Source organism: Vicia villosa, unplaced genomic scaffold (genome assembly GCF_029867415.1).
Source record: "Vicia villosa cultivar HV-30 ecotype Madison, WI unplaced genomic scaffold, Vvil1.0 ctg.002525F_1_1, whole genome shotgun sequence".
In the NCBI taxonomy this organism is placed as follows: Eukaryota; Viridiplantae; Streptophyta; class Magnoliopsida; order Fabales; family Fabaceae; genus Vicia; species Vicia villosa.
The window spans coordinates 216,607-244,434 of record NW_026705956.1 but is presented as its reverse complement, the minus strand read 5'-3'; the positions used below and the strand labels follow the sequence as shown (position 1 = coordinate 244,434).

Genomic DNA, 27,828 nt, shown 5'->3' with positions numbered 1-27,828 from the left:
AAATTAGATTATTTCGGATGTACTTCTCTGAATACATTCTTTTCCAAAAAAAATATCTTCGAATGTGTATATCCAAAATCATTTTTTTATAAAAAATTATCTTTGGAGATGCACATCCGATTATATCGCTGGTTTATAAGAAGACATATGATGCATAAAGAAATTGTATTTAATAATAGCTCGTTTGAATCCTAAACTCAAAGTAACTTGATCTTTAGCACAAAATTCAGTTCGGATAGGTTGGGTCCAATGAGATGGTGTTAATTTGCCCATCCATGTTCATTTGGTTCTTTTCCATTTTCATTAATTAATGAATTCACAACCTCCAATATCAATTAAACAAGGACAAGTGGTAAAGAAATATGGCTGACAACATAGTCATTCACATGATTATTAAATATTACAAAACTTTTACCTTCTTTGGAACACACCCACCATGCTACTTTTCTTATGTCGGTTTCAAATTTTTCTCTTTTACAGCTAGGAACATTCCCATATTATAATTCAAATATAATAATATGATAAGGAATGGTGATAAAGTTCATTCACATTTGAAGAAAAAGAAAACTTCATTGCCAGCTTGATAAGTAACCAAATGTATGAATGAATTTAATCATGCCACAAAAGTCCAACTCTATTCACACAATATAAACAGTTAAAGATACTTTTTTTGGTAGGTTTTATCCATTCACCAAATTATATATACTTTTCTATTATTCAAGAAAAAAAATTAATATTATATACTTTCTATTAAAAACATGTTAAAAGGGACAGACAAAATTAAATGTAGACCTTCCTATTGTCAAACTTTCTATGATTACAATACAACTTACAAGTGCCTAATTTTCAAAAAGATGCTTTCTACACTTTGTATTATTCTCTTGATAATCATTTTCCTTTCTTCTTGGACTAGATCATTCACCTGAATGATTTGAGACTTTAGGTTCATGAAGTACTGTTGAAAATGAAATTCTGAACAGTTGAAATGAACAAATTTGCATCTATGTTCATCCTCAGAGATCACAATACTACTCAGAATCACTGTGAGGTTTCACTTTCCTTTCTTTATGTTATGCATGATGAGATAATGAGAATTCTTTGAACTACTCATTGGTTTTCATTTGTTGTTTTGATGAAATGTGTTTTCAGGTTTTTGAATTTTCAGCTTCAGTTTATATAGCAGTAAATGAGGAAATCCTTGGTTATTGCCTTTCTCATAGCCATATGTTTCATTGCTTTTATCATATCCAAGATTGTTATCTCAATCCTCCTCTATAAAAGATGGAAAAGAAAACATGTCATTTATGAAGGTTATACAGGTATATCCTATCTTTTTGACATTATCGATGTCATAGTGTCTGTGTCGTGTCTCAGGAGTGTCTGTGGCATGTCCTAGTGTATGTGTTTGTCCCGGGAGTGTCTGCGCCGTGTCCAGTGTCTATGTCGGAGTTTGTGCTTCATAGGTAAAAACGCTTACATATACGTTGTTTACTAACGTACTTTGATTGGATGATATATAGGAGGGAAGATGGTGATATTTAGGTCTTCAATTCTTAAATCTTTAACAACTGAGATGGTGTTAAAGAAGACACAGAAACTGAACAACAAGGACATCATTGGTTCTGGTGGTTACGGTGTAGTTTACGAACTAAAACTGGACGATTCCGCGGCTTTTGCTGTGAAGAGAATGAACCGCGGAACAGCGGAGAGAGATAAAGGTTTTGAGAGAGAGTTACAAGCAATGGCAGACATAAAACACCGCAATGTTGTGACTCTTCATGGATATTATACTGCACCACATTACAATCTTCTCATATATGAGTTAATGCCTAATGGAAGTTTGGATTCCCTTTTGCATGGTATGTATTTTTCAATGATTTCTTCTATCCGAACATGTCATAAGTTGTTTTCATAAGTTCTTCAGAACTCAGATAAGTTGAAAATGATGTAGGGAGATCGACGAACAAGGTTTTGGATTGGGAGACAAGACACAGAATAGCTTTAGGTGCAGCTAGAGGAATATCATATCTTCACCATGATTGTATCCCTCACATTATCCACAGAGACATCAAGTCAAGTAATATATTGCTGGATCAAAATATGGAAGCTCGAGTTTCGGATTTCGGGTTAGCCACGTTGATGGAACCAAACAAAACTCATGTTTCAACGATTGTTGCTGGAACTTTCGGATACTTGGCTCCAGGTATAATAAATACATCTAAGATTAACATAGTCCTTCACCTTCACGTGCTTTGTGTTTTGAAATGACGATTGTTTGTATGCAGAATATTTTGATACGGGAAGAGCGACACTCAAAGGGGATGTTTACAGTTTTGGAGTAGTGTTATTGGAGCTTTTAACCGGAAAGAAACCTAGTGACGAAGCATTTATGGAAGAGGGAACCAAACTCGTTACATGGGTAAGTTATGATTTATCCGATCTGAATTAATCCTACAAGACAGACTTGTAACGTGAGAAATGTCTTGCACTCGACAAGATTTTGATGACTTACTTTCTTGAAAATCGTTTTGTTAATAATGTATCAGGTGAAAGCGGTTGTTCAAGAGAAGAAAGAAGAGGTAGTTCTGGATAGTAGCTTAGGTTCATGTTGTCCAATGCATGAGGTTAACAAGGTATTCAACATTGCAATGATGTGTCTTGAACCAGATCCTCTGAACAGGCCAACCATGGCTGAAGTCGTTAACCTGCTCGAGAAAACCGAAACAGCATCCTGATGTTCACTCAGGAATCCCTCATCTCAAGTTTCAAGCAAACCAGACACGGCAGAGCTAGAACAAAAATTAAGAGGCCATTTAAAAACATTTGTATTAGTTTTATAATCGTCTTGCATTTCTGGAAACAATGAAAATGTCAAAAGAGTTATTTTCATTATTTCCTGAAATGGATCCGTAGCGAATATTTATCTTCTCTCCATTAGAATGACTTGTAAATAATTTACTTTCTTAGAATAGGTCAGATAAACTAGACAATATAGTATTAGTCATTATGAATTGTAAGTATCTCTAATTGCAAATACTATTATATTAGAGCTTGATTACAAACATAGAAAACAGACTGCAGTAATACATACAAAGATCGAATCATTTGAAGAAAACATCGATGCCGAGATGCTAAATTTGTTTACTTGAGTACTTTGGACAAGTTTTCAGCCACTGAAGATTTCAAAGAGGGACAAACAGGACTGTCTCCAAGGAAAACATCAAAAAGAGCATGAGTCACGTTCGCAGATTCAATTGTGGCGTCAATGGTAGATGGAACTCCCTTCGACGAGACAGAAACCTGAAATCGCAAAACAAATCAACGATCTTAGTTGTCTGAATAGAAAAAAACCTCGACAACAGATTCTGCAGTTTATAGTATCTTACAAGCAATTTGGAGGGGTTCAACCAAGTCAAAAAAATGATAGTTCCTTTCTTAAGGGAGCGATCTTGAAAGACGCTACGGAAAGCGGTCAACGCAGTTTCATCTGCAGTTGTTGGTTTTGCAATTCTCGGTGATATCGCATCACTTAACGCATCCCAGAAAGTTTTACCATCAACATCTCTGACAAGAACAATTTGCAATGATTTCTCAAAGGGAGCTGCAATTAGAAAACAGAATTTGCTTATCGACTATTCTCTAAATTAGAAATCGAATTTGCAATAATACAGTAATGAATACTAAATTGTTACATTGGAAAATGGTGTTGAACAAGGAAGAATTCCCTTGAATCACATCTTTCGATTTCCCTTTCCAAGCGTTCAAATCAGGTAGGATAGACTGATTTAGATACAGTCCTGCTGCGTAGACCTTAACACCGATAATCGCAAAAACTTTTTCTCTGTATCCTGAAATAGGTGTTAATATCAGAACCAACTACATTCTACTAGAACACAAAAATCTTTGTAATAGACAAAGTTTAATGTTGTCAAGGTAATGTTTTTTTCACATGTCATGAGCATTATGTGAGACTAAAAGAACTAACCAGTTCCAAATATTGTCAACGAGTCTGTGCATCCCGGGAAACTCAAATACAGCGGAAATTTCACATTTGTTGCTGGTTCCTCGATGTATTCCTTATCTACAGCTGCAGTATTCAATCATATAACCAAATAGTAGTCAATTTTTATTATCGGTTAACAAGTCAGAATGAAAGAAAACTAATTTTGTTACATAAGATCAGCCAGCTTTGGAAAGAAATCAGAATCCTGATTATTTGTTGCCGACCTTGGTAGTTCAATCAAGACCAATGTACACTACATGCAAACATATCTTTATTGCACCGACACTTTAGATTGAAGCGTGTCTGAATGTCCGAAATGTCTACGACACTTGAAATTACATACTATTACTTCTATTTTCTAAAATTATTATCGGTTCCGTGTCCAATGTTCATGTGTCTGATGGAAATCTAAACACTTAGTGTCCGATGAAATTACATACTACCTCAGTTTTTCTACTTGTTTTTTTAACTGTTTAGATCAACAAACACAATGATGGAGTATAACATGATCAATACAGGTATTTTAGTTTGAGGAATCCAAAAAGCTTCCAGATTTGCCACCAAAAAAAACACGTATATGGCCTTTAACTTGCCCAATTTACTTCTTGGTATGCGTAAATAACTTTAAAAGGACGGAGAGTCTGAGGAGTGTCAGAAGTGTTAATGGACTAAACATTCAAGAGAATTTGACACCATATATCCATCAAAAACCTTAATGCTATTGGAGTATGAGGCACCTATCGTATATACCAAACATTTCCTCAATTTCTAGTTGACGTGAGATTTAACCATTCACACACATGAATCCCAACAATCTCCCCTACAAGTGTGAGTCACCCATATCATACCACTTGAGCTCCCCCACTGAGTCTAACCATGGCTCTGATACCACTTGTTGGGGAGACCTAGGAGTATTGATAGTATCAATGGACTACACATCCACTAGAAATTTAGACGGAGTATAGATCACCTCTCTTATATACGTAACATTTCCTTAATTTCTAGGGGATCAATTTCTAGTGGATGTGGAATTTAAACGGTCACACTTGAATCCCAACACTATCCATATATACATTAGTCTATCCATATATACATTAGTCTATGCATGTGATGTGAGCAAGAATCTAAAAAATCATAATAAAAATAATAACACCAGAAACTTCCCAATTTTTCACTTTCCCTTTTTCTTTTTGGCCTTGAAAAAGGTGAATATTTTCTGGGAAAGTTAAAAGATGACAGTAAAAAGAGAAAACCTAAAAAATAAATTCCAGTCTAACCATGTTAGCCCTGTAATTCAATATACAAAAAAGTTTATTCTCCATAAAACCAATCAAAGAAATAGTATCATCAATCTAACATGCAGTGGCATATAAATATAATTAATAATCTTCACAATGCATCATTGCTATTAAAGTTTATTCTCCAGTTTGTATTATAAATTTTGAATGAAATAATCAAAATCAAGAAATTTAGTAAAGTGGGGAATCGATGAGAAAGCAAAAAAGAAAACTTTAAAAGATAACAATGACTGCATGATCTAACCTGAAAATGAAGATGAAGATGAAGCGGGTTGGGGAAAGAAATGGGGTTGTTTTTTAGAGAGGGGAAAATGAAGAGAAGGGGGTGTGAATAGTGAGAAAGAGTGAAGATAGGTTAATGTTTGAGTTGAATTTGAGATTCCTTTGTGAAGATTGAATCTGGTTGAAGGTGAAAAACACAGTAGTGTTGAAGATGAAACAGCTCCGAACATCTTATGGTATTAGAATTAAGAATTAAAATTTTATTTTGTGTAATAAAATTCTGAGATTGAAGGGAGCAAACAACCACCGACTGAACTAGAACTACTGTCACTTTAGGCCATGTACAACAACTAGGTGTGAAAAATAAATTCAATAGTTGATTCTTGTAATGAGGGTGTTGAATAAGGTATTTAAAATGATGTGTATTAATTGGTGTCGAAAGTTTTCAATATGTTGAATGTGGAAAGAGTAGGGTTCACAAAATACTTTGTAAAATTTTATTAATTATTTTGAATGTTTAAATTTGTTTAGTGTGTTGTGAATGGTGGTGGAATAGGATGTTGAATTTTATTAAGCAAAATTATTATAGTGAATATAAATTGAATGTGTATTGAATTATTAGGTGGAAGAAAGAGAAGATGATGTGTAGTATAAAAAATGAAAAAGAAGAGTGTTGAATAATAAAACCATTCTACATAGCCTTAGACCATTTACAATGAACATGTTGAATAATTTATTAAATAGTTAAATGGGTATAATGGGGTGTTGAATTATCTGTTGAAAATGAGGTGGATTAAATTGTGTTGAATAAATTCAACATGTTGAATAAGAGAAAGTGGGGGCCACAAAAATACTTGGCAAAATATTATTGGTTGTTGTAAGTTATTATATTTTTATTTTATCATAATCATTTGGGGTCAATTATTTTATAGTAAATTATTCTTCTTTATTTTTTTATTTTTACCAAAATTCATCATTTTTTCTCTATAAATAGAGACTAGTTTCATTAGATTTGGACACAAAAAAAATCAACTTTTTTTCTCTCTAATTTTCCTATATTTCGTATTTATTACTTGCAATGAAAAAAATTAACTAAGAATATAAAATTAGAAAAATAAAATTAAAATAAGTTATTAAATTTTTAAAAAAATTATTTAACTCTTAATTAATATATAATCACAAAAATAAAAACATAAAAAAAATAATAATATGAAATAAAAGTGGTGCAGTAGGGTGTTGAATTTTATTAAATACAATTATTGTAGTAAGTAAAAATTGAATGTGTGTTGAATTATTAGGTGGAAGAGAGAAATGATGATATGGAGTGTAAAAAGTGAAAAAATAGGATGTTGAATTTAGAAACCATTGTTGATAGCCTTAGTTTTTCCGCATAAATCTCGACTATGTATCTATATTTGTGTCGTTATTTACTATGAATGAAGTGTTGTTAAATTTTGTAATTAATAATTATTGAAGTAATTTCTATCTTTACTTTGAGATGGTAGGTTTTTTATTTTCAAGTAAAAAAAGTTAGTTTGTGGTTAAAAATATTATATCTAGAAAGGTATAATAGTTATTTTGAAGATTCAACTTACTAGTATATATTAATATTTTGAGTCGTTCGCAAGATCGAAAGCAAAAGATTCAAAAGTGCCATCAAATAGTAAAAGTGTGTGGAATAGTTAACCTTTCATTCCTACCTCAAGAGCATGCAATTATGTCCTATAAATGCATCAGTCACTATCTAATTAAATCAAACGATTAATTGCGCAATGAGTATTGCCTCAATTAGATGGTTTTAACCGATATTATTAGATGAAGAGAAAAATATGTCATTTTGAGTATTCGAATTCATTCTTACTTTCACATTACTCATTACTCACACTAACTAGGGCGTTGGAATGATAACCTTCTAGGTCATTCCTCTCTCCGTTGTATTGAAAACTTGCTCCACTCATCTAAGACCTCATATCACTGCCTCGTCAACCAAATATGGTTCTCAAGCGAAATAGTGACACCATTTGTGGGAATCGACATATGATTTCTATGAATTTTGCAAAGATCAATTATTTCTCCCTCGCGGATCCAAACCATTGATTCTTTCCTTGCAAACTTCGACCTCTTCATGAACAATCTGATACCAAGATCCTCAATTTATAGTGAATTTGAAAGTAACTCGATTTGTCAAATCCGTCGTTGTAGGTGTTGAAGCTAGTAAGGCTCATTTTCCTCCATCGGAGATGGATGATCCAATTTTAATAACTTCTCCTTTTGTTCCAACATCGCAAAATCTGGCTCCTCCAAGAATCAATCTGGGAGGATTCCATGCTTTTCCAACTTCTTAGCATTTGTTTATGCCTTAATAAGGTGAAGCTTCGAACCGACCTCATTTACCACCCATAGTGCCTGTATAAGAGATGTTCCTTAGCCTCTAATAGTTGCAAGTCAATCTAGGCATGTAGGGAGCTAATGACCTGCTAAATAACGTGTACAACTTGGTGCACCAGAAGAATTCCCAATTTTTATTAGACAGGATCTTGAGAATTTAAGAAAACTTAAAATATGTCCCTCCAAGAGATAGCAACATATGGGAAACAGCTTTTCACAATAATCCTGCTGAAATATTAGAATCTAACACCACTAGAGTGGCCACGCCACGTGAAGTTACTCCATGACCTCCAAGATGCCACCGAAATCCTCCTCCCGGCTTTGAGGAAAAGAAGGGAACCATACTCCACATAAATCTCACAGTTGTCGTATGCCATTGACGCATCACTCCCGAAGGAGAGAACATGAATGCTCCTACTACAAAATAAAGGAGGAACATATTGTCCCCACACATCTTGGATAGTAAAATCCCTAGATGATTGGATAAATATTTGAAACTGGTTAACTACGATAGGATCGGGGACCTTAAGGAACACGTAGAGCACGACAATAACAAACTAGATTATTATCATGCCCGTATGGCCATAGAGTGTAAGCTTTTTGCCTTAACTCTTCTTAGAGTTATCATGATGTGGTATAACACCCTTATGGATAGAAGCATTGACTCATGGAATGATTAATATGACTCCTTCATTGCCTAGTTCATCACTCGGAAACAACAACCTACGACTATGGTGGTCCTTAGTGAGATCATGCAGGGGAAGAAAGACATCATGTGTGAGTACATTGACAATATATATATAGTGGTTGTGGTGGTGGGAGGTACAGACGATGGGTTAAAGTGTTGGATATTTAAGAAAGGTTTTGGGAGAAACTAGGGCTCAATCCTATATGAACTAGGATGAGGAGCTCCTGGTAAAATAAAAGGGAAAGAGTTGAGCTATTGGAAACTCCAGATACCACTGGATCTCAAAAAAAGACAACAATCATCGATGAAACGACAGGGCGCGAGGCACCTGATCTAGATTCTTCTCCTACAGTCCTTTGAAACAAGGGAAAATATCTAGCGAGAATGCGCCAATACATAGTTCAAAGACGTCGCGATAAAGAACTCCTACTCGGTTAAGGAATCCTCCAAGATAGATAAGTCTGAGTATTGTAATTTTCATAAGTCACGACCATAATACTAACGAGTATTTTCATCTGAAAGATGCATCGAGGAGTTTATAAAAAGGAATGCCTCACCGAGCATATCTGAGAAAAAAAGAAGGAGTCTCGAGGCAAAGAAAAGTCACAAAAAATGGTCTCCTTGCAAGTCCTCTTCTAAGAAGGCTGTCAAATTGGTAGCCAGAACCAAGGAAAAGAGGACAATAGCAGTGAAGAATATGAGGAATGATAGGGAAAACTTTAGTACATCGCTTCTATCATTGGTGGTTTCCCTATGTCGAATAACCCTTCCAAAGTGACCATCAAAAGAAGGATTGTTGATTTGATGACTCTTAGCAAGGAAGAAGGAGTTACTTCGACCGAGAAGTTAGGAAGGTGCATCCTCAAATTCTTTGATACTGAGAAAGTAGGCAGGATCCCAAGCGAGATCTTTCCTCTCGTAATAATAGTTGTCATGGCCAACAGTGATGTGTATAGGATCCTCATCAACGGCGAAAGTTTTTGCCATATCATGTACACAGAGCTTTTTGAAAAGTTTGGACTGAGAAAAAAGAAGTTGTGATCGTACGAAGAATTTGATTTGCAAGCTTTCAATGGCATAGTGACTCTTCCCTATGGGTACATTAAATTGATGCTCACCTTAGGATAAGTGATAGAAACCATGTTTGTTAATTAGCAATTTCTGGTGGTTCCATGCAGAAGTATCTACAATTGCATCCTGGGTAGGAATTTCACTCCAACAGTGGACACGGTAGCTTCCTCGGTACACCTCAAGCTAAACTACTACAATGTACATGACGAGTGGGTGACGATGTCTTCCGACCTATCTGAATCATGAAGGATACAGAAGGCCCTGGAATGGGATCAGAATAGGAAAGCAAATAAAAGGCTATGTAGATTAACATGACCTCTCTTATTACATAGCTAGTGGAAATGTCAATTGGTTCTCCCTAAAAAGAGATAAAGGTTCCCAACAGTTATGCTACAAATGATTCTAACTTGAAGTTATAGGAAGCAATCCTAGATGAAGATTGAAGCCAGACACAATAATTTGCATCCGCAATCTAAAGGATAATAAGCAATGGTTGATCCACTTGACTAAATTTTATCTTATTTCATGTGTAAAATGAAAAATTATTGATATAATGTAGTGATATTTCTTCAAGCAACAATAAATATGTTTTCATTAAAAAATTGTTTTCTTGTGGTCGCTAAGGACAGTAAAATCATTGGGTAAACAAATAAACCATTCAAAATTCCACGACAAATGATATCATTGAATTGTCACAAAAAAAATTGAATCCACGCAGTTTAAATGCACAATTAAAGACAAATACAAAAAAGTAGCAATGAGTGACTCACCTCCCTCTTGGTAGCTATCGACTTTAGCCGTGGTGAATCCTTACCACGTCAACCTCGAACCGAATTTTCACCTAGGGGAAGGGAAAGGGTATCTATCCTTGGTTGGCCACGACCTTAGAGAAGTCCAATAAAAATCTGAACAAGATTTCAAAAAACAAGTTATCCCCTAGAGAAACGAACTCAGAACTTGATGCAATGACGTATAAGCATGTAATGATAATGGTAAGTAACCAAAATTTAAATACACACTACAAAATAGGAATCGTGATGTTTATTTATTCATTAAAGGAACAAGCACGTCGGGTACAAACACACTGAGATATTAATGACCCGACTAATACCCCAAAAAGACCTGATTTCTATTCTCTATCATTTGGTTAGGATGGCCTAGTTCTCGTGAAATATGCATTGAAGAATAAAAGTGTTCCACCTAGTGCACATCATTGTAAAAAGAATCACGAGTAATATTAATTATCCTCCATTGATTTCGCGTACTCCTTGTTCATTGCAAGATTCTCGATATGCATCTCATGGAGACCATCCTCGCCCTTCTTCTGACCTTCTACCTTTTTGCGGGAAGGGTCTAGTGTCTGATTCACCTCAACAAGAGTCATGTCTGTTGGAGATAGTGATATATGGGAAGAAGCAAAAGTTTCATTCTTCTTTGTCACTTTCTGCACAAGAAACTTCGCTTTCTCAGCTAGCGAGACTAGGGGTGTTAAAAACCGGACAGATCCAATAAAAAACCGCAAAACCGAATCAATCAAACTAAAATCGCAAAAAACCGCATTTAGTTTGGATGTGTATGGGCCATTTTCTTACAGAGCCGCGCGGTTTGGTTTGCGTTTTGTATTTTTCAAACCGAACCAAACCAAACCGCATTATATTACAAAATCTTAATAACTAATATATATTTCTATAAATTTTTAGAAAAATCAACTAGTATTATGAGTATATTTTATTATATTTTTTGTATGATATTTATTTTAATTTTTATTCTTTGACAAAATATATTTTATCGTATTCTTTGTATAATATTTATTTACGAATGCAATTTTATGTATATCATTCTTTAGATCTAAGATAAAATTGTAAAACACATTTCTATGTATCAACTTATAAATTTATTTTGACAATTATAAATTTTTTTATCACAAAATTATATATTTTTTCTATGTGTATGTATGACTCTATTTTTTTTGTTGTAAAAAACCAAACAAATCGAACCAACTCAAACCGCATTAGTTTAGTTTTGTTTGGTTTTATTTTTGAAAGTTAACCGAACCACACGTTTTTTTTTTGCAGTTCGAATAATTTTTTACGTCAAAATCGTCCAAACCGCACTACCACCATCCCTAAGTGAGTCCTAATATCCAAAGGCTTCAACATCAACTTCAATCTCCAAAAACGAGATAGACACCCTCTGGAGCTCCAATAGATATTGAACTCTCTCACTGTAACGACACTAATGTACTCTTGAAGCAGCTTTTTTTCCCTCCGAAGACAATCAAGCAAGAAGTCTTGTCCCCACGTAGTAACGCCAAAAGCCAAGATGGTTGATACACGGCGTATATAGTAAGCCAAATTCGATAACTCCTCTTAACAAGTTTCTTCGGATTTGTTTAATAAATAGGCGTAATCCTCTTAAGAGATAGAATACCAAACTCCGTTGCCGCCACGGACCATGTTGGGACAACAACATATGAAGCAACTTAGTCGGAACTGATGCAAAATCCCCCATGGAATCTGTGATGTTGGAGCCTTGTAATCTGCAATGTTCCCAAATGAAGTATGAACATTCCAAATTCCCATGATCAACCCTTTCTTTCTCATTCCAAAAGGGAAATGAAAACATTAGTTCCTAACGTCTCAATCGTTAAAAAATCCTCAAAATCACCTATCATCAAAAGTAATATCCAGTTGGCCAAGAAGCAATATCTCGTCCATCACCAAGGTTTGAAGAAATAATGAAATGAATTCACATGAATCAAATTTTGAAGTTGTAATTTACAAATTTTGAATTAACAAATTTTGAACTAATAATGAAATTAATGAATTAACTATACCTAACATGTAAACTACAATTAATCTCATTATTAGTTCAAATATTGACTCATGTGAATATTGTTTCGTGTGAATTATACTAAAAGTTAAAAGGTACTGTACAGTGTAAAATAGTTTTACACTGTCATCCAATAGAAAGCTATTAATTAGTCATGTCATTAAATTATATCTACAATATAAGAAAGATAGTTGTTCTGGAAAATCCAAAAATGCCCCTCTGCTCATTTGTGAAGCCACGTGGATGCTGTATTACAAAGTCTTGCTCTTTCTATGATGGAGTCCCCTAACTCATTTCTTGCAACAAAACCAAAAAAGCTGCGCTTCATCTTCTCCTCTTTCTACTTCCTTCTTCCCCTTTTCTCCATCCTCATTTTCACCAAACTGCGCTTCATCTTCATCTTTCCATTTTTCACCAAACTGCGCTTCATCTTCACCGTTTGGGGTCTAAATAATCCACATCTGCTGATTCAATGGTATGTTTGATAGTTATTGAGATTTCAATTTTAGGGTTTTCTTTCTTTTTGTATATTTGTTGGAAAAATTCAATATTTTTTGGATTTTGAATCATCGATTTTCTTTGTTTTGTTATATTCATTGGAAAAATGTAATCTTTATGGGTTTTGAATCTCACCTTCCTGCAGCCACCGTATCTACAATAGTTTCGAGCACTTTCATGTCTTAGGGTTTCCAGATCTGACACTTTCATGGCTTAGGATTTGCAGATCCGTCACTTTTTGTTTATGAAATTTCTTCGATTTGTATCGGTTTGTTTGTTGAGTAGTTAGACATTATTGTGTCTTTGGTTTTGTATGTATTTCTGATTTGTATCGGTTTTTATGTTTTGACATTCAGATCTGTAGCGGCATCAACGGGTTACCGACGATTAGTGTGGTGGTGGTGGAAATGGGTTTCCACACAGACAGCGGTAAGCGGGTTGCATATGATTGGAGTGTCGTGTTCATATCTCAGGGTAAATTTCTTTATTTGCTGTTAAATTTGATATGAGAAAGAGTTCTTTCTATGGCTTATTTTGCATTCAACTTCTATTCGTAGTATTAGGAGGACTCATGGCTGAAAGTGCAAAGAAATTGCAGGTATTTTCCTAATAAAAAGAATGGTTAATCTATCATATAAGGAGTAACAAACGCAGCTCGATCATTGATAGGGCTACAGGATCAACGAATTTGACTGACACGGTAAGTAGCTGAATTGATATCTATCAATAGGTTTAATAATTGTGATTTTTCTTAATACTATTTAGATTATTGAACTGGATTTCAGAAACCATATCTTATGAAGCTTAGCGAAGATCAAATGGGCCAACTTCTCTCTGCCTTTTGGATTTAGGCCAACCGAATGTTGAAGCTATAGCTCATTCATTTATATTGACACTAATTGTTTTGCGCATGAAGGTAGTTTATCGTTGCATATCCACACTGATTATTTTGATTATTTTAGTCATTAATTCTGAATATGTATTACTATGTATTGTATGACTCAGATAGAGTTATAAGGTTTAAGGCTTGCTATGGATTGTAGGCTTGCAGCAGAGTTTGATGGTTTATTGTGGGGGTGAGTTGGTGAAGGTATTATGTTATCCTGTTTCTTCTTTCTGCTTAGCAGTTTCTCTATTAAGTGTAACTTTTGGTGTTTTTTTTTTTTGTGATGCCTTGGTTGGATTTGTAGAGCAAGGGTTTATGTCAGGTTTCATGTAATTGCAATTTAGACCTTCTTCAAGGTATTAAATACATGACACTACAATATCATCTTTATTTATCTTTCTTCCATATTAGGAAGAGAGATGGAGATTGTTGTCAACCTTAGCAAATCAGGTGTATAATTACTACGCATAAAGTGATTCTCATGAATTCACTGGATGGTACTGTCGGTCGGTACATGTCACAGTTATGCAATTGGCTCAGGAAATAAAAGTCTGGTAAGGATTCTTCCTTTTTTGCTGTATAATTGTAAAGTTTTTCGATCGAGGTAATTATTGTATAGAATTGCTTACCGTGTTTCTGTTTTTGAATAGATGATCTTCACTTTGAATTTCGGGCACTGGAGTTGGCTCTGTAATTGACATGAATATCTTTAGATACACATGTATTAACTGACCAAAACTGTACTATTTTGGGGTAATTGTATGTTTTTATATTTCAGAATTCTGGTTTCACTGCTTCAAGGTATTGAATCTAACTCCATTGCTATTCCACATTCAACAACCAATTATAACAACAGCAGGATGCAAAACAGATCCAAAATGGAAGTTATAATATAAGCTAAACAGGTAGCCACTTTGTGTATGATTGTATTCATTTATTTGAGAAGCCAAAGTTATTCTTATGCACTTTTTAATTCAGTAGCAGTCTCATTATTCCACTTAGCCGTATCTCTCCTAAACTTTGTTCTATCTTATTTTCATGATAAACTTTTTGCTCATGCTTTAGTGGTTAAATGATTCTAGCAGCATTCGTGATTCTAGCAGCATTGTGTATGAAGTTCTCTATAGGTTTGAGGAATCATTTCCAGTCATTGATGCTCTGTTAGCAATTGCTTTCATAAGCTCAATATAACCTATTGTCATAAGCTCAAATAAACTTTTTCTAACCCCTCTTAGTATTTACCATAACTATTGAAGATGGCTGCAAGAATATATTCTTTCTGATCAAGCGATAGATCCGTGAGATCTCTGCTTTAAGAGTTTAGAGGTAACAAATTTCTGATCGAATCACACATGATAAGAAGGATGTGCTTCCTGCAAACGCAGAAGCGACTATTCTTCGTCTGGTTTTGCATTTATATAATGAAGATGTTATTGTCCGACTAGCCTGTCGAGTAATCATCATTCATCATCTTAGATTTTCCTTAAATTGGATATTCATAGAGAATAACACTGTAAATAATTTACAGTGGTACATACTTCCTGAAAAAATACCCTGAGACGAGTTTTCCCACTGATAGAAATTGAAGGATTTCTTTCCCGCTAAACACACCGATTTTCCTTCATTATCATCAGTACTGTTAAATAGATTTTTATAAATGGAATGTTTTTAATGATTGGCCTGTGATATAATATTGCATTTGTCTTGGTTTTTAAGAAGTGATGATGAGGACTTTCTATGAGACATTGTAAAGTAATTTACGCAACATCTTCTTTCCATAGTTGATACTTACATGGCATCAATAGTGCAGGTTATTTTTCTCCATATTGGGTTCAACACATGCCGATGTACTTCATAACTTAATAAACTCCATTCCAAGGTTATTGAAATCATTAATGACCATCAGTTTTTACTACCTTACTTATGTTATATCACACTTCTGTTATGTAGATTTGATTAGTGGTAATGTATTGTTTTCTGCAGTTGAATGAGGTTTTGGTTCCTAATCCATTCAATAGGCTTCGTGCTGTGTTTCTGTTGGAAGTGAATGGAATCAAAGGTTTCTGTCCTAGATGTTGACATTTAATATGATGGTTTCTTTTTCAATAGCATTTTGTTGTTGACATTTGAAAGGTATTAATCAAAGGTTCCTAATCCATTCAATAACATTCTATTGTTGACATATTAGTTCTTATTTCTCTTATTGTTTGATTATTGTTTATATTGACATATGAAAATTAGTTATTGACTTAAGAAGCTAATATGAGAATGTAGCTTAACTAAGAAATTAATTGTGTCCAAAACAGGAGTTCGTAGTTGCTATGATGAGGGGAAACATGTGGCTGAGGCTTTGATGTTTGATTATCAGAGACAACAAGGAATAAGTGATTCCCGGTCTTCCGTTCCTCTTAATTTCCTCTCATTCTCTGTTAGGTGTAGCCTGTCTCATGGCTGAAATTATGACATATAAGATGAGATTAATATGTATGATTACAATGTAAAATCACAAATCCTAACTTAAAGAGCTCAATCTTTCATTAGTTAGTTTTAATCATTGTAGAGTATTAAACGAGGGATACTTCTTGACTACCGCAGTGCTTTATCATGGGATGAAATATGAACATTATTTCATTCTTTATCATTTCAATGAACAAGGGATACTTCTTGACTACCGGAGTGCTTTACTTTCGACTTGCTTTTCTGTTCTTCCACATTAGTTGAAAGATAATAATTGGAGATTCCAGGCTCATGATATATTTTTAGTATATTTCTGTCTTGCTTCTGTTCTAAGTCAAGATAGGCAGGGGTAGATGTAAACTTCTGCGAAGTGTCTTTTTAGCTTGCAAAGTGTCTTTTTAGCTTGCTGTTTTTCTAGCATCCGTATGTCATATTCTGCTGGGAGTATCGGAGGGAGTTGATGACGATAGCCTATGGCAGTTGATATCGACGGTATGAGCTTTGGTCATAGTATTTCTGTGATATTTTATGCATATGCTTCTACTGTGTTCAGTATGTGTATTGTACAATTTATGGTGTTAAGCCTTTTTTGAATTAGTAAAAGACGGATTATGGTGTTAAAACTATAGATGTATTAAAAAGGACCGACTGTGTGTAGGCGTATTAGTGGCTTATGATGACATTGGTGGCATTGCCTGTCGACGACTTGGAGGTCCTCCTGAACGTTTCTCGTACGGGTAATTGACCTGATTTTAACCATGTTACATGTCGAATTCATACTCAATATCTCTTTTAACTCAAACATTTTTTGTACAGTTGGTTCTCAAGTTCCTCTATATGCAATGTTGATGCTGATATCCAGTCTGGCGTGATTGCGACAGAAAGAGTTTGTCATGATCTTCGATGTTCCGATGTTGTATTATATGAAAGCAAATAATGTTCAAACACTGTCCGTTTATTTATAGTAAAAGAGCAACAGGTATCTCTGACGAAGATTGGTAAAAGAAAACTTAAATTAAGTCTTTTTGCTTCTACTTAGTCTTTTTGCTCTCTGTATAGTTGGGCTCTCTGTATAGTTCATGCTTCTACTGAGTCTTTTTGCTTTTATAGTGCGTGCCAACCAAGTCGTCGTAAGCGTGATCACCGTCACGCTTTTATACTCTTAGATGAACAAAGGCGTAATATGATAGGGATGTAGGAAAATTAATGATGATTTCATTCCTTCCTATGCAGGAATGCTTCCATGCTTGTGTATATGACTGTGGTTACAAGATATGTTTGGTTTGGTACTGATCATTTTAGTTAACATGTCATATGCATACTACCCCTAAAAAACATATACGCACACAAAACCACCTTGGATGGATGAGGTTCTAAGAAAGGACTATTAGAAAGACAGGATGGAATTATGCTTTTTGAACTACTATATGTTTTCTTCAAAAGTCTACATATTTGTTTAAAAAGGGGAATGAAAGGAACCACATGATGATTGTGATTATTTACTTCTGCTCATTGAAAATTCTTTGCATACATGTATGACTATCATGTGATTGTTTACTCAAGTATTTGTTTTTATGTTTATAGAAATCTACATAATAATGATAGTGCTTGTGACAAACTTTCTTACACTGCTTCTTCTTTCTTGTGATAGACTTACTGTTTGGCAATCTGCATGGAGTACATATTCGATTCTTGATAGTACTGTTAAGGCCAAACTTTCAAGTATTCTTTAATAAATTTCAAGAACACCTTTCCCTACATCCTGTCAGAATAGTAAGCACAAACAATAATACAATAATTAATTACAGGCTTCGGTTCGATAAAGACGTTGTCATGGCAACATTGTGACTGAAAAGCATCAAGGATCGAGATGTAAACATGACGTGAACTTACCGGTTTAATTGGATTTTGCTTATATCTAATAAAGATTGTGGAGGCCCTATAAATCTATGCTTAAAGAGAAGCAAAATGGTTTCTGCTCTCCCTTCAAGGAGTTCTCTTCAAGATGGTTCAAATATTTTGATATGTTATGACAAAGGTTCTATGACTTCCGTGAAACTGATTGTAGTTTTAAAAAATATTATACTCGTGTAGAAAAATAATAAAGATTCTATTGAGACTTCCATATTATATTTGAACTGAATTGGAATTGGTTAATCAATTAGTTTAGTAATCTTTGTATATTGGGAGTTTCATGCTACTTTAAAAGTTGTAAAGCTCAATTGCATAGTTAGTAATGATTTGTGCTTTCATTTTTAATTAGAAATATCACATGCAAAAACTATAACTTTGATTGGAATAGTTTCACCAAAGAAACATAGTAAAATTTATTGAGCTTTTGGTGGAGTTAGACCCTGCAGCATTCCCTTTGCTGTTGATCAATTTGATATTTGATATTAACACGGTTGAAGGAAGACATGGAAGTAGCAGTTTCTATAGTTTGTATTACATAACACAAACAATAATCATGTTCATAAACCAACCAAACTATTGAGGTTTATATTAAGGATTATGTTAGTTGGACTCTCGCTTATGCAATTTTCACACTCTATGTTAATTTCAATTATAGTTTTCTTTTTGTTGGTACTCTAGAGTTTATGCTTATGTACACCCTGAAGGAAACATATTATCTAGCATTGCTCAAGTGTTGGTTGCAGCTAGACACAAGAAACACAAGAAGCTTAGCAGCATAAACCTGTTCTAAATTTAACCTTTGACATTTGCTCAGCAATACTATTAAACTGAGACACTTGGTAATGCAATAACGTACAAAATTTACAAGAGTTTTTGTTAAATTTATAGGCCAATCCTATCCAAGATTTTAATATATTGAAAGAATTATAGACATCGATTTATTATATATTTTAAAAAATATATATTTTATTTTTATTATATTTTTGGAACAAATGAGCGTATCAATTTTCTTTCATATCTTCATATTTATTTTTTCATACAATTTTTATTTAACTATTTTATTCAATTTTCTATGTAAAATAAACCATTTAAAACAAATGAGCGTACCACACTGGTACCCGTGCGAATGCACGGGTATCCCGTTAATATTCAAAATATTGAATATTAACGGGAGCACGGAGTTATTGATTAAAATATTGAATATTAACGGGAGCACGAAGTTACTTATCAATTTTGAATATTATCGGAAACATTAAGTTACTTGATCCAAATTTTGAATATTAACGGGAACACGAAGTTACTGATCAAAATAATAAATATTAACGAGAACACGAAGTTATTGACAAAATATTAAATATTAACGAGAACACGAAGTTACTGATAATTTTTTGAATATTAACATAAACATTAAGTTACTTATAAATTTTTTGAATATTAACGGGAACAAATTTGAAATATTAACGTGAACACGAAGTTATTGATCAAAATAATGAATATTAACAGGAACGCGGAGTTATTGATCTAAATAATGAATATTAACGGGGATATGAAGTTACTGATCAAAATTTGGAATATTAACGGGAACAAATTTGGAATATTAACGGGAATACGAAATTACTGATCAAAATAATGAATATTAGCGGGAAAATGAAGTTACTGATCAAAATATTAAATATTAATGGGAATATGAAGTTAGTGATCAAAATATTAAATATTAACGGTAACCTAAAATTATTGATCAAAATATTAAATATTAACGGAAACATGAAGTTATTGATCAATGGATCAAAATATATTTTTTCTATAAAAAAATAAAATATTGAACAAAATAAGCGTGCCAGAACGGGTACCCGTGCGAATGCACGGGTATCACACTAGTTTTAAATAAAAGAGTGATTTAATTGGATACATGGTGGTGATTGGTTGACAGTGTAACACCCATTTTCTCTTATACTAAATACATTATTAGTTCAAATATTGACTCATGTAAATTAATGTTATTATTAGTTTAAATATTGTCTCAAATGAAGTAATAAAAGGGTGGACTAAATGACACTAAGATATCAAACTTAGTAATATGACACATCCGATATCTCTTTACTGCATATTTGTACAACAAAATTTACTGTTAGATTAAAAGTTATTATTATATAATCATATTTATAAATTTAACGTCAATAAAAAATCATTTGATATGTTAAACAGAATGATAAATATTAACGATTTTGTTGAATTTTTGTAAAACGTTAGTTCTTATGCATTTCGTTGACATATCAAATGATTTTCGATTGATGTTGAATTTTATAGACATGATCTACGTGATAATAACTTTTAATCTAACAATAGAATTTGTTATACGAATATGCGATAAAAAGTTATCAAATATGACATATTATTAAATTTAACTTTTCAGTGTCATTTGATCCAAACCCTTAATAAAATATATAATTTAGGCTAAAATTCATGAATAACAATATGCTTGTTGTGGGTTTGAGCCCTGCCAAAACATTTTTAATAAAAATTATTATTAATTATTTTTTAAATTTTTATTAAAATTAAAATTATCAAAAAAATTATAATTTTTGTAAACATAATAATTTACATTAGTATATTTATATTATTATATTAAAAAATTAAATTTTGTTCTATATATGTAGCATAACAAAATTATGTGATGTGAGGATTATTTTTTATTTTTTTGACTTAAAGATGTAAGGTTGTTGGTATTTAGCCAAAATTAAGTAATTGGTGGCATTTAGCCTAGGTAAGGGGTGATAGTCTTCCCATCAAAGCTTCTGATTTTCCAATAATATGACTACTACTTACTATACTTTTGAATAAAAAGACTAAAAGCCATAAAGTAGATCTTAAAATTGAGCAGTAACAAACACACAAGTACAACTCACATCACATGCTTCATCCACCCTTTACTTTTTCCATTCAAGTCCCCACACATACACAAATCTCAACGTCTCTCTTATTTTCCTCTTAATCTATCCGTTAATCTCACTCAAATTTTTTCCTTTTTAAACCTCCACTTTCCTTCCACGCACACCCCTCTCTCTATATCATTGAGCTTCTCATTCATAGCACTGAGTATATCAGACAGTAGCAGTACTTCATATCAGTACAGACAGCCTGCAGGCATCATAACATTAACAACCAAACCAAGCCATGGCCACTAAACTGCCTCTTCTCTTTTTCCTCCTTTTCTTATTATCTCTAACATCAGGTATATATCTATGTCTCAGTTTTTTACGTAGCACCGACAATTATGATTATATTTAGTTTATTCACTTAATTTTAATTATTATCGGTATTGTCGTGTCAGTGTCGATTATGTTCGGAGTGTACGTGCTTAGTAGATTTCTCTCCCTCTTACATGTTTTCTTTTCCTTTTTAATTTCTCTCAATTATTTCACTTGTTGAGTATTTAATGTGCAGGATGGAATGTGATCATGGTTAATGGACAGAAATCATGGTGTGTGGCTAAGCCTTCATCGGATCAAGCAACACTTTTATCAAATCTCAACTATGCTTGCTCTCAAGTTGACTGCAGAGTTCTTCGTAAAGGATGTCCCTGCTCTAATCCTGACAATCTCATCAACCATGCTTCTATAGCCATGAATCTCTATTATCAATCTAGGGGAAAAAATCACTGGAATTGTGATTTCAGAGCATCTGGCTTAGTTGTTGTCACTGATCCAAGTAAGTCACATCATAACTCACTCATTATACGTGCTGTTTGAGGCTTTAAATTAATTGCTAAATTAAGTTTTTTTTTTCTGATTCTGAATTGTGCAGGTTATGGTGATTGCATTTATGCATAGAAGTGGAGGACTAGTTACTAGTGGAATCTATATACATATATAGTATATTATGCTTTTGGTTTATGTTGCTGTAATCTTTAGGTATATTGGCATTTTCAACCTTATGAATATTGGTAATGTCACGTTACGTTACATCAAAGTTTCCCTTGCTTAACCAATTAAATCAACCTTATGGATATGTGTGTATTTATCCTGCGACTTGTATGCATTAGCAACTTTGTGGTTTGGTGATAAAGTCCTCTTTCTAATGTAGAAGAAACTTCATTTCAGCACAAGCACAACAAATATTCAAAATCTCGACTTTGTAGATTTAGTCTCTCGTAAGATACATACCATCACAGAGGGTTATTGAAAATAAAGACATTTTACATCAAGATAGTTGCACATGGCTAGGAGTCGAGGTTATGAGTAGTTTATATACTATACTCATATTTCTCAATTCAACTATATATTTTTTTCAAATGATAAAACTCATACGAGTTCTCTATATTGAAGTCGTAGTGACGCGGATTTGAGATCGACCGAAACATTGATGCTCGAAGAAAGGGGTCTGATCCAAATGCTCGCATCGTTCCCTTAGCCTCGACTAAGGGGCATTGTTTTGATACACTAAAATAGTCTCACATACATTATTTGGTATCGACTTGAACATGGGTGACCAACCTAATTCGAAGGTCTAATATATAGTACGCATAATACCTCGTAACCGAAGTGGTGTAGACTTTAGGTCAGCAGGAATAGAGCCAGCCAAACGACCCAAATATGATCGGCCTAATTCGAAGGCCTAGACCAGAACTAACTAAATAACTCCCCAATTCATATCCCATTAACATATAAACAACATTAAGACACTCGCTCATTAATACATTATTGTTAATTTCTATTCATATTGTCCATTCATCACTCATAAACCCCAAAAATTCATAATCCAAACTTCTCAAAATTATAAATAAAGTTTCAATCCAAGGTCAACAAGAACATCTAAAAGAGAAAAAAATATTGGAGTTTCATCATCAAGAGTACAACCTTTTATTGGGACAAGGAGAACTAGAGATATATTAATCACTGACCCTTATGGTATTATTTATAAGAATAACGAAGAAAAGAGAAATTATGATGTACTTTGTAAAATGAGTGTGATTCCTACGTGATATGTGTATGAATATGAAATTAACACATTAGGAACAACTAATAATGATGTAAGGTACTTATATAGGCATTTTGGTTTGACTCATTTTATGTTCTTAAAATGCTATACTTTTGCAAAAGAAACTTTGAAAATTTTGAGTTGAGTTGAGGTCAATTCAAGAGCTAGAGGGTTGGATTGTCCTAAAGGAAATGTTTCATTCAAGATGTTTAACAATGACCATGTGATGAAATTGGAAAGTTATGTGTCATCTTTCAACTTCCGCTCTGACGACAATGTTGGACTAGCCCCCTAGAGTGAGTTGTTATATATCTATGTTATATGCAATGAACAACCTAAAACTTTTAGGCCATTCTTATCAAAAACAATTCGAAAGGGTTCCATATTCTAGTAAAAGAGACATATTAATTGGTGTCTTGATTATACCAACTATTGAATATTTGTACTATGAGTCATTTCTTGATGATATTTCAACAATTATGGGAAATACGAGAATTGACTTGGAAGTGTGTCCATCCCTAAAGATGTTTACGAAAACTAATGACACATATTAGCTTTTGATTAATGGTAGTCCCTAAATTTCTTTCCCATACCTTGCAAAAAAACCTATTAGAGATGGGAGAAACTCAATGTCTTTTATCCCACCCATATTCCTCTTTCAAGTAGAGTCATTGATGCATTCAACCTCCCATTCTACTTCCTTAATTAAGAGTTGAATTTGAAGACATCACTAGCTACAATGGAGGTATAGCCTGCATGACAAGGCCAAGAGTAATAAACACGACAAGGTCAACCCTTTGATGATTTGATTGAGGTGGGGAGAGTGATGTATAACTACCCCTTTAACCACCACTTGCCTAACTAAGTTCAATTGAACAACCTCTTATCCAATGAATCCTGAACCACTTATCTTTCTAGCCAAACATATTTTTCCCTAATTAATCCAATATATCTTACATACATTCTTACAACCCTTCATAAAAATACCTAAATATGGATTCAATAAAAAATAATACCTACAGAAACCTTGTAGAAGGAAAGAAAATAAATCATCATAGACAACTATATAGATTTGATAAGAACAATGAGGTCACCCATTGATAATTTTTTACTCTTCTAGCTGAGTAGATTATTGTTAATTCTCTCTTACAAAGAATTTTTGAACAAACACCGACGATGGTTATCCTCCGTAAATAATAAAACATAATCTAACTAATTTTACAATTTAATATCACTTACATTAAATTAAATTACTTTTTCTCATTCTGCTATCTCTAATCAAATGTTAGGGAAGAAGCCAATCACCTCTTATTTATATTCATTTTAAAAAATAATTTATTTTAATATTCTTATCTATAATATAAGAAAATTCATTGTTTTGAAAATCACAAAATTAATCTTTCTTATATTGTTGTCACATCATTAAATTGGGGTAAATTTTGTCTAAATAAGCTCTTTTGCAACCGAGCCACAGGTCTCGTTCTATTTCTATCAAATCTTCAATAAAAGTTACTTAACTAACCTTAAATTATTTAACTATATATATTGAAAACAAACTAAAATTGTGACAAACTAAATTACACCACTACTGCAGAAAATGTCATTTCATAGGCATACTCTTCACATCATATACTTTGCCCCTAAAACGTACACTAAATTATACTAAATTATTATCATTTGTCTCACTTTTACTACAATGTGATAAAGTTTCTATTAAATCATCTCTTTTACACATCCAAGCATTTAATTATTATATTTTTCCAATAATTTTTTTTTGTGAAATTATTTGTTAGTAGGTAGATTCATGGGAGTGCAGATGGAGAAAGTTGTGCGGTTAAAAATAAAATTTTTGTTTATAATTATCGTCTCTTAAATTTGATTAGTTTTGAATATAGAATTGCTTGATACTATAATCTTATTATATTATTGCAATATAAAGTTTAAGTATATTATTGCAAATTCATAAAGATATTTTAATAATTTAAAATAATAAACATAATAACTAAATTAGTTTTATTTTTTATTTTTAAAAAAATACAGATCTGTTTGCAATTTACTCTTTTGAAAAGCTATTTTTGTTAAAAAATGATTATTGGTCTTTTTTATAAAATAAGATATATTTTTATAATATAAAAGTTACTTTTATCAATATTTCAGATCTCACAAATGAATAAATAAATAAAATTTTAGTCATGTGAAAAATTTATAAGCATAATATAAAAAATTTAGACAAAAGTTATGATCGTGACAGAGTTATGGATCTTAAAATTATGAATGTGACTTTGAGGTTGGTGAGAGAATGCAAAGGAACTTGTGAAAAAAATTAGGGATAAAAATTGTCTTATAGAGTGAGTGAGAAGTAATTGAAGGATAAATACAGATCAAAATTAGGGAGTGTATGATTGACAAATATTACAAGAGATAAGGATAAGGACCAGGAATAATGTATCAGAATGTAATATGTTGAAGCCAATGAAAATTTTTCTGCAAAGTGTGATGATGATCTTCAGAATCTAATCTTGCATACGCAGAGCTGATGCTACACTTTGATGCTACACTTTTCAGTAAAAGAGAGAAAAAATATGAGTATGTGTTTACTCTTGATAAATACAGATCAAAATTAGGGAGTGTCTGATTGGCAGATATTACAAAGATAAGGATAAGGAGCTGATGCTACACTTTTCAGTAAAAGAGAGAAAAAATATGAGTATGTGTTTACTCTTGATAAATACAGATCAAAATTAGGGAGTGTCTGATTGACAGATATTACAAAGATAAGGATAAGGATTAGGGATAATGTATCAGAATGTAATATGTTGAAGCCAATGAAAATTTCTCTGCAAAGTGTGATGATGATATTCAGAATCTAATCTTGCATATCATCATCTAATCTTGCATGCGCAGAGCCAATAGTACACATTTCAGTAAAAGAGAGAAAAATATATAAGTATGTGTTTACTCTTGATACCATAATAATTCATGCTTAATGGCATGAGAAAAAGTGAGACGTTGTAGAAAAACTAATATATATATATATATATATATATATATATATATATATATATATATATATATATATATATATATATATATCAATTAAATCTTTTAAATAAAATTATTAATTTTTTAATATTTTTTTTCTCTTCCATACCATAATTATTTATATAAACTTTTGTTATTACATTTTATTTATAGTAATATAAATCAATTTACATTCTCATTTATGAAATTCAAGAAATTAATTAATTCACTTATTATCATAAAATACTTAATTTTTAATGAAAATCCAAATTTTATTACCATCACTAAAAATAAAGGTTAATTGCATGATTTTTAAAATTCTTTTTGAAAAGAAAATAAATTTGTTGATATAATAATTTAAATGATGCAAATATAAAAAATACATCAAGAGATTATGTAAAAATTACTGATTCACATGTAAAAAAAAGTATGTGTTTACTTATCAAAATTTATATCATTAAAATAATGATTAATTAATATATTATTTATATTTTTTCATATAATTAAAATGACAGGAATAATGAAATAGAAAAAAAAATGTATGTCTTTTTTTATTTTTTAATAAAACTATATAGAATTTAAAGAAAAAAAACAATTAAATTCAATTGAATCCACGTATTTAATGACTTGAGATTTGTTGTATTATTTCTATAGGTGTTACAAATCACAAAGAAAAAATAATCACAATTTGATCTTTAACAAATTATATATTTTTAAATTTCAAAATATTATTTTATAAAAAAATTAATCTAAAAAAATTATATTAAATAGATGTCATGCTTTAAAAAAATTCTATTAGTTTAAAAAATATTTTTATATGTATTACTAATTGAGATTTATACGGGAAAAGTGTGATATTGACACAAATATAATTATAATAAATTATTAATGAATCAATTAATATTCCTTCTGTTTCAAAATAAATATCATATTTAAAAAAAATTATTTGTCCTAAAATATTTAAAGGGATAAAAATGATTTTACGGGGAAAATAATTAACTATACTTTAATTTTTCTTGGAAATTATATAAAATGTTCTATTAAAATATAGTAATTCTGTAATTTGTAAAAAAAAATGGATAGTTCTAGTGAGTCAAAAGTAATAAACTTTTATTGGTTAAAAATGATTTTATGGGGAAAATAATTAACTATACTTTGTTTTTTCTTGGAAATTATATAAAATGTTCTTTTATAATATAATTGTTTGATTTGTAAAAATAACTAAAGTTTGATAGTTGTAATGAATAAAAAATAATAAAATTAAACAAATTGTTTTCTCCTATGGTAAGACAAGGCCACATTTTCATTTATACTAAATGGTCAAAGTAAGAAGTAACTCATATTTTGTATTTCATCCGCTTTATCTTGAAAAGTAATCACATCTCTTTGTTTTCTGCAACATAATAATGTATCAGAATGTAATATGTTGAAGACAATGAAAATTTCTCTGCAAAGTATGATGATGATCTTCAGAATCTAATCTTGCATGCGCAGAGCCGATGGTACACGTTTTAGTAAAAGAGAGAAAAATATATGAGTATGTGTTTACTCTTGATAAATACATATCAAAATT

At 32.1% G+C, this 27,828-nt stretch overlaps 3 protein-coding genes and 2 long non-coding RNA genes across 10 annotated transcripts; 4 read left to right on the top strand and 1 right to left on the bottom strand.

Moving 5' to 3' along the window:
- Nucleotides 1-851: 851 nt before the first annotated feature.
- On the top strand, nt 852-2,999 carry LOC131639071 (receptor-like serine/threonine-protein kinase At1g78530). Its single transcript, XM_058909580.1, has 6 exons — nt 852-1,043; nt 1,150-1,319; nt 1,521-1,859; nt 1,952-2,203; nt 2,286-2,419; nt 2,547-2,999. Exons 2-6 carry the CDS (start codon nt 1,187-1,189, stop codon nt 2,733-2,735), a joined length of 1,047 nt encoding a protein of 348 aa, XP_058765563.1. The 5' UTR covers nt 852-1,043; nt 1,150-1,186; the 3' UTR covers nt 2,736-2,999.
- Nucleotides 2,979-5,884, bottom strand: LOC131639072 (fatty-acid-binding protein 3, chloroplastic-like). The gene is made up of 5 exons (XM_058909581.1): nt 5,546-5,884; nt 3,986-4,087; nt 3,693-3,848; nt 3,387-3,601; nt 2,979-3,300 (listed from the first exon to the last, which is right to left on the bottom strand). Exons 1-5 carry the CDS (start codon nt 5,751-5,753, stop codon nt 3,142-3,144), a joined length of 840 nt encoding a protein of 279 aa, XP_058765564.1. The 5' UTR covers nt 5,754-5,884; the 3' UTR covers nt 2,979-3,141.
- A 6,887-nt stretch (nt 5,885-12,771) lies between these two features.
- On the top strand, nt 12,772-16,788 carry LOC131639062 (uncharacterized). 6 transcript variants are annotated; one of them, XR_009294846.1, is made up of 8 exons: nt 12,772-12,977; nt 13,357-13,700; nt 13,786-13,916; nt 14,006-14,440; nt 14,665-14,791; nt 15,697-15,765; nt 15,870-16,019; nt 16,193-16,788. It is a non-coding gene; the product is annotated as an uncharacterized LOC131639062 (long non-coding RNA). The 6 variants fall into 6 exon arrangements; XR_009294845.1 differs by having other exon boundaries at nt 14,006-14,576; XR_009294843.1 differs by having other exon boundaries at nt 14,006-14,791.
- A 240-nt stretch (nt 16,789-17,028) lies between these two features.
- LOC131639063 (uncharacterized) lies at nt 17,029-18,456 on the top strand. The gene is made up of 3 exons (XR_009294848.1): nt 17,029-17,080; nt 17,160-17,322; nt 17,995-18,456. It is a non-coding gene; the product is annotated as an uncharacterized LOC131639063 (long non-coding RNA).
- A 2,805-nt stretch (nt 18,457-21,261) lies between these two features.
- Nucleotides 21,262-22,265, top strand: LOC131639061 (major pollen allergen Ole e 10-like). The gene is made up of 3 exons (XM_058909576.1): nt 21,262-21,489; nt 21,702-21,965; nt 22,062-22,265. The coding sequence occupies exons 1-3, from the start codon at nt 21,432-21,434 to the stop codon at nt 22,085-22,087; spliced, it is 348 nt and encodes a 115-aa protein (XP_058765559.1). The 5' UTR covers nt 21,262-21,431; the 3' UTR covers nt 22,088-22,265.
- Nucleotides 22,266-27,828: the final 5,563 nt, after the last annotated feature.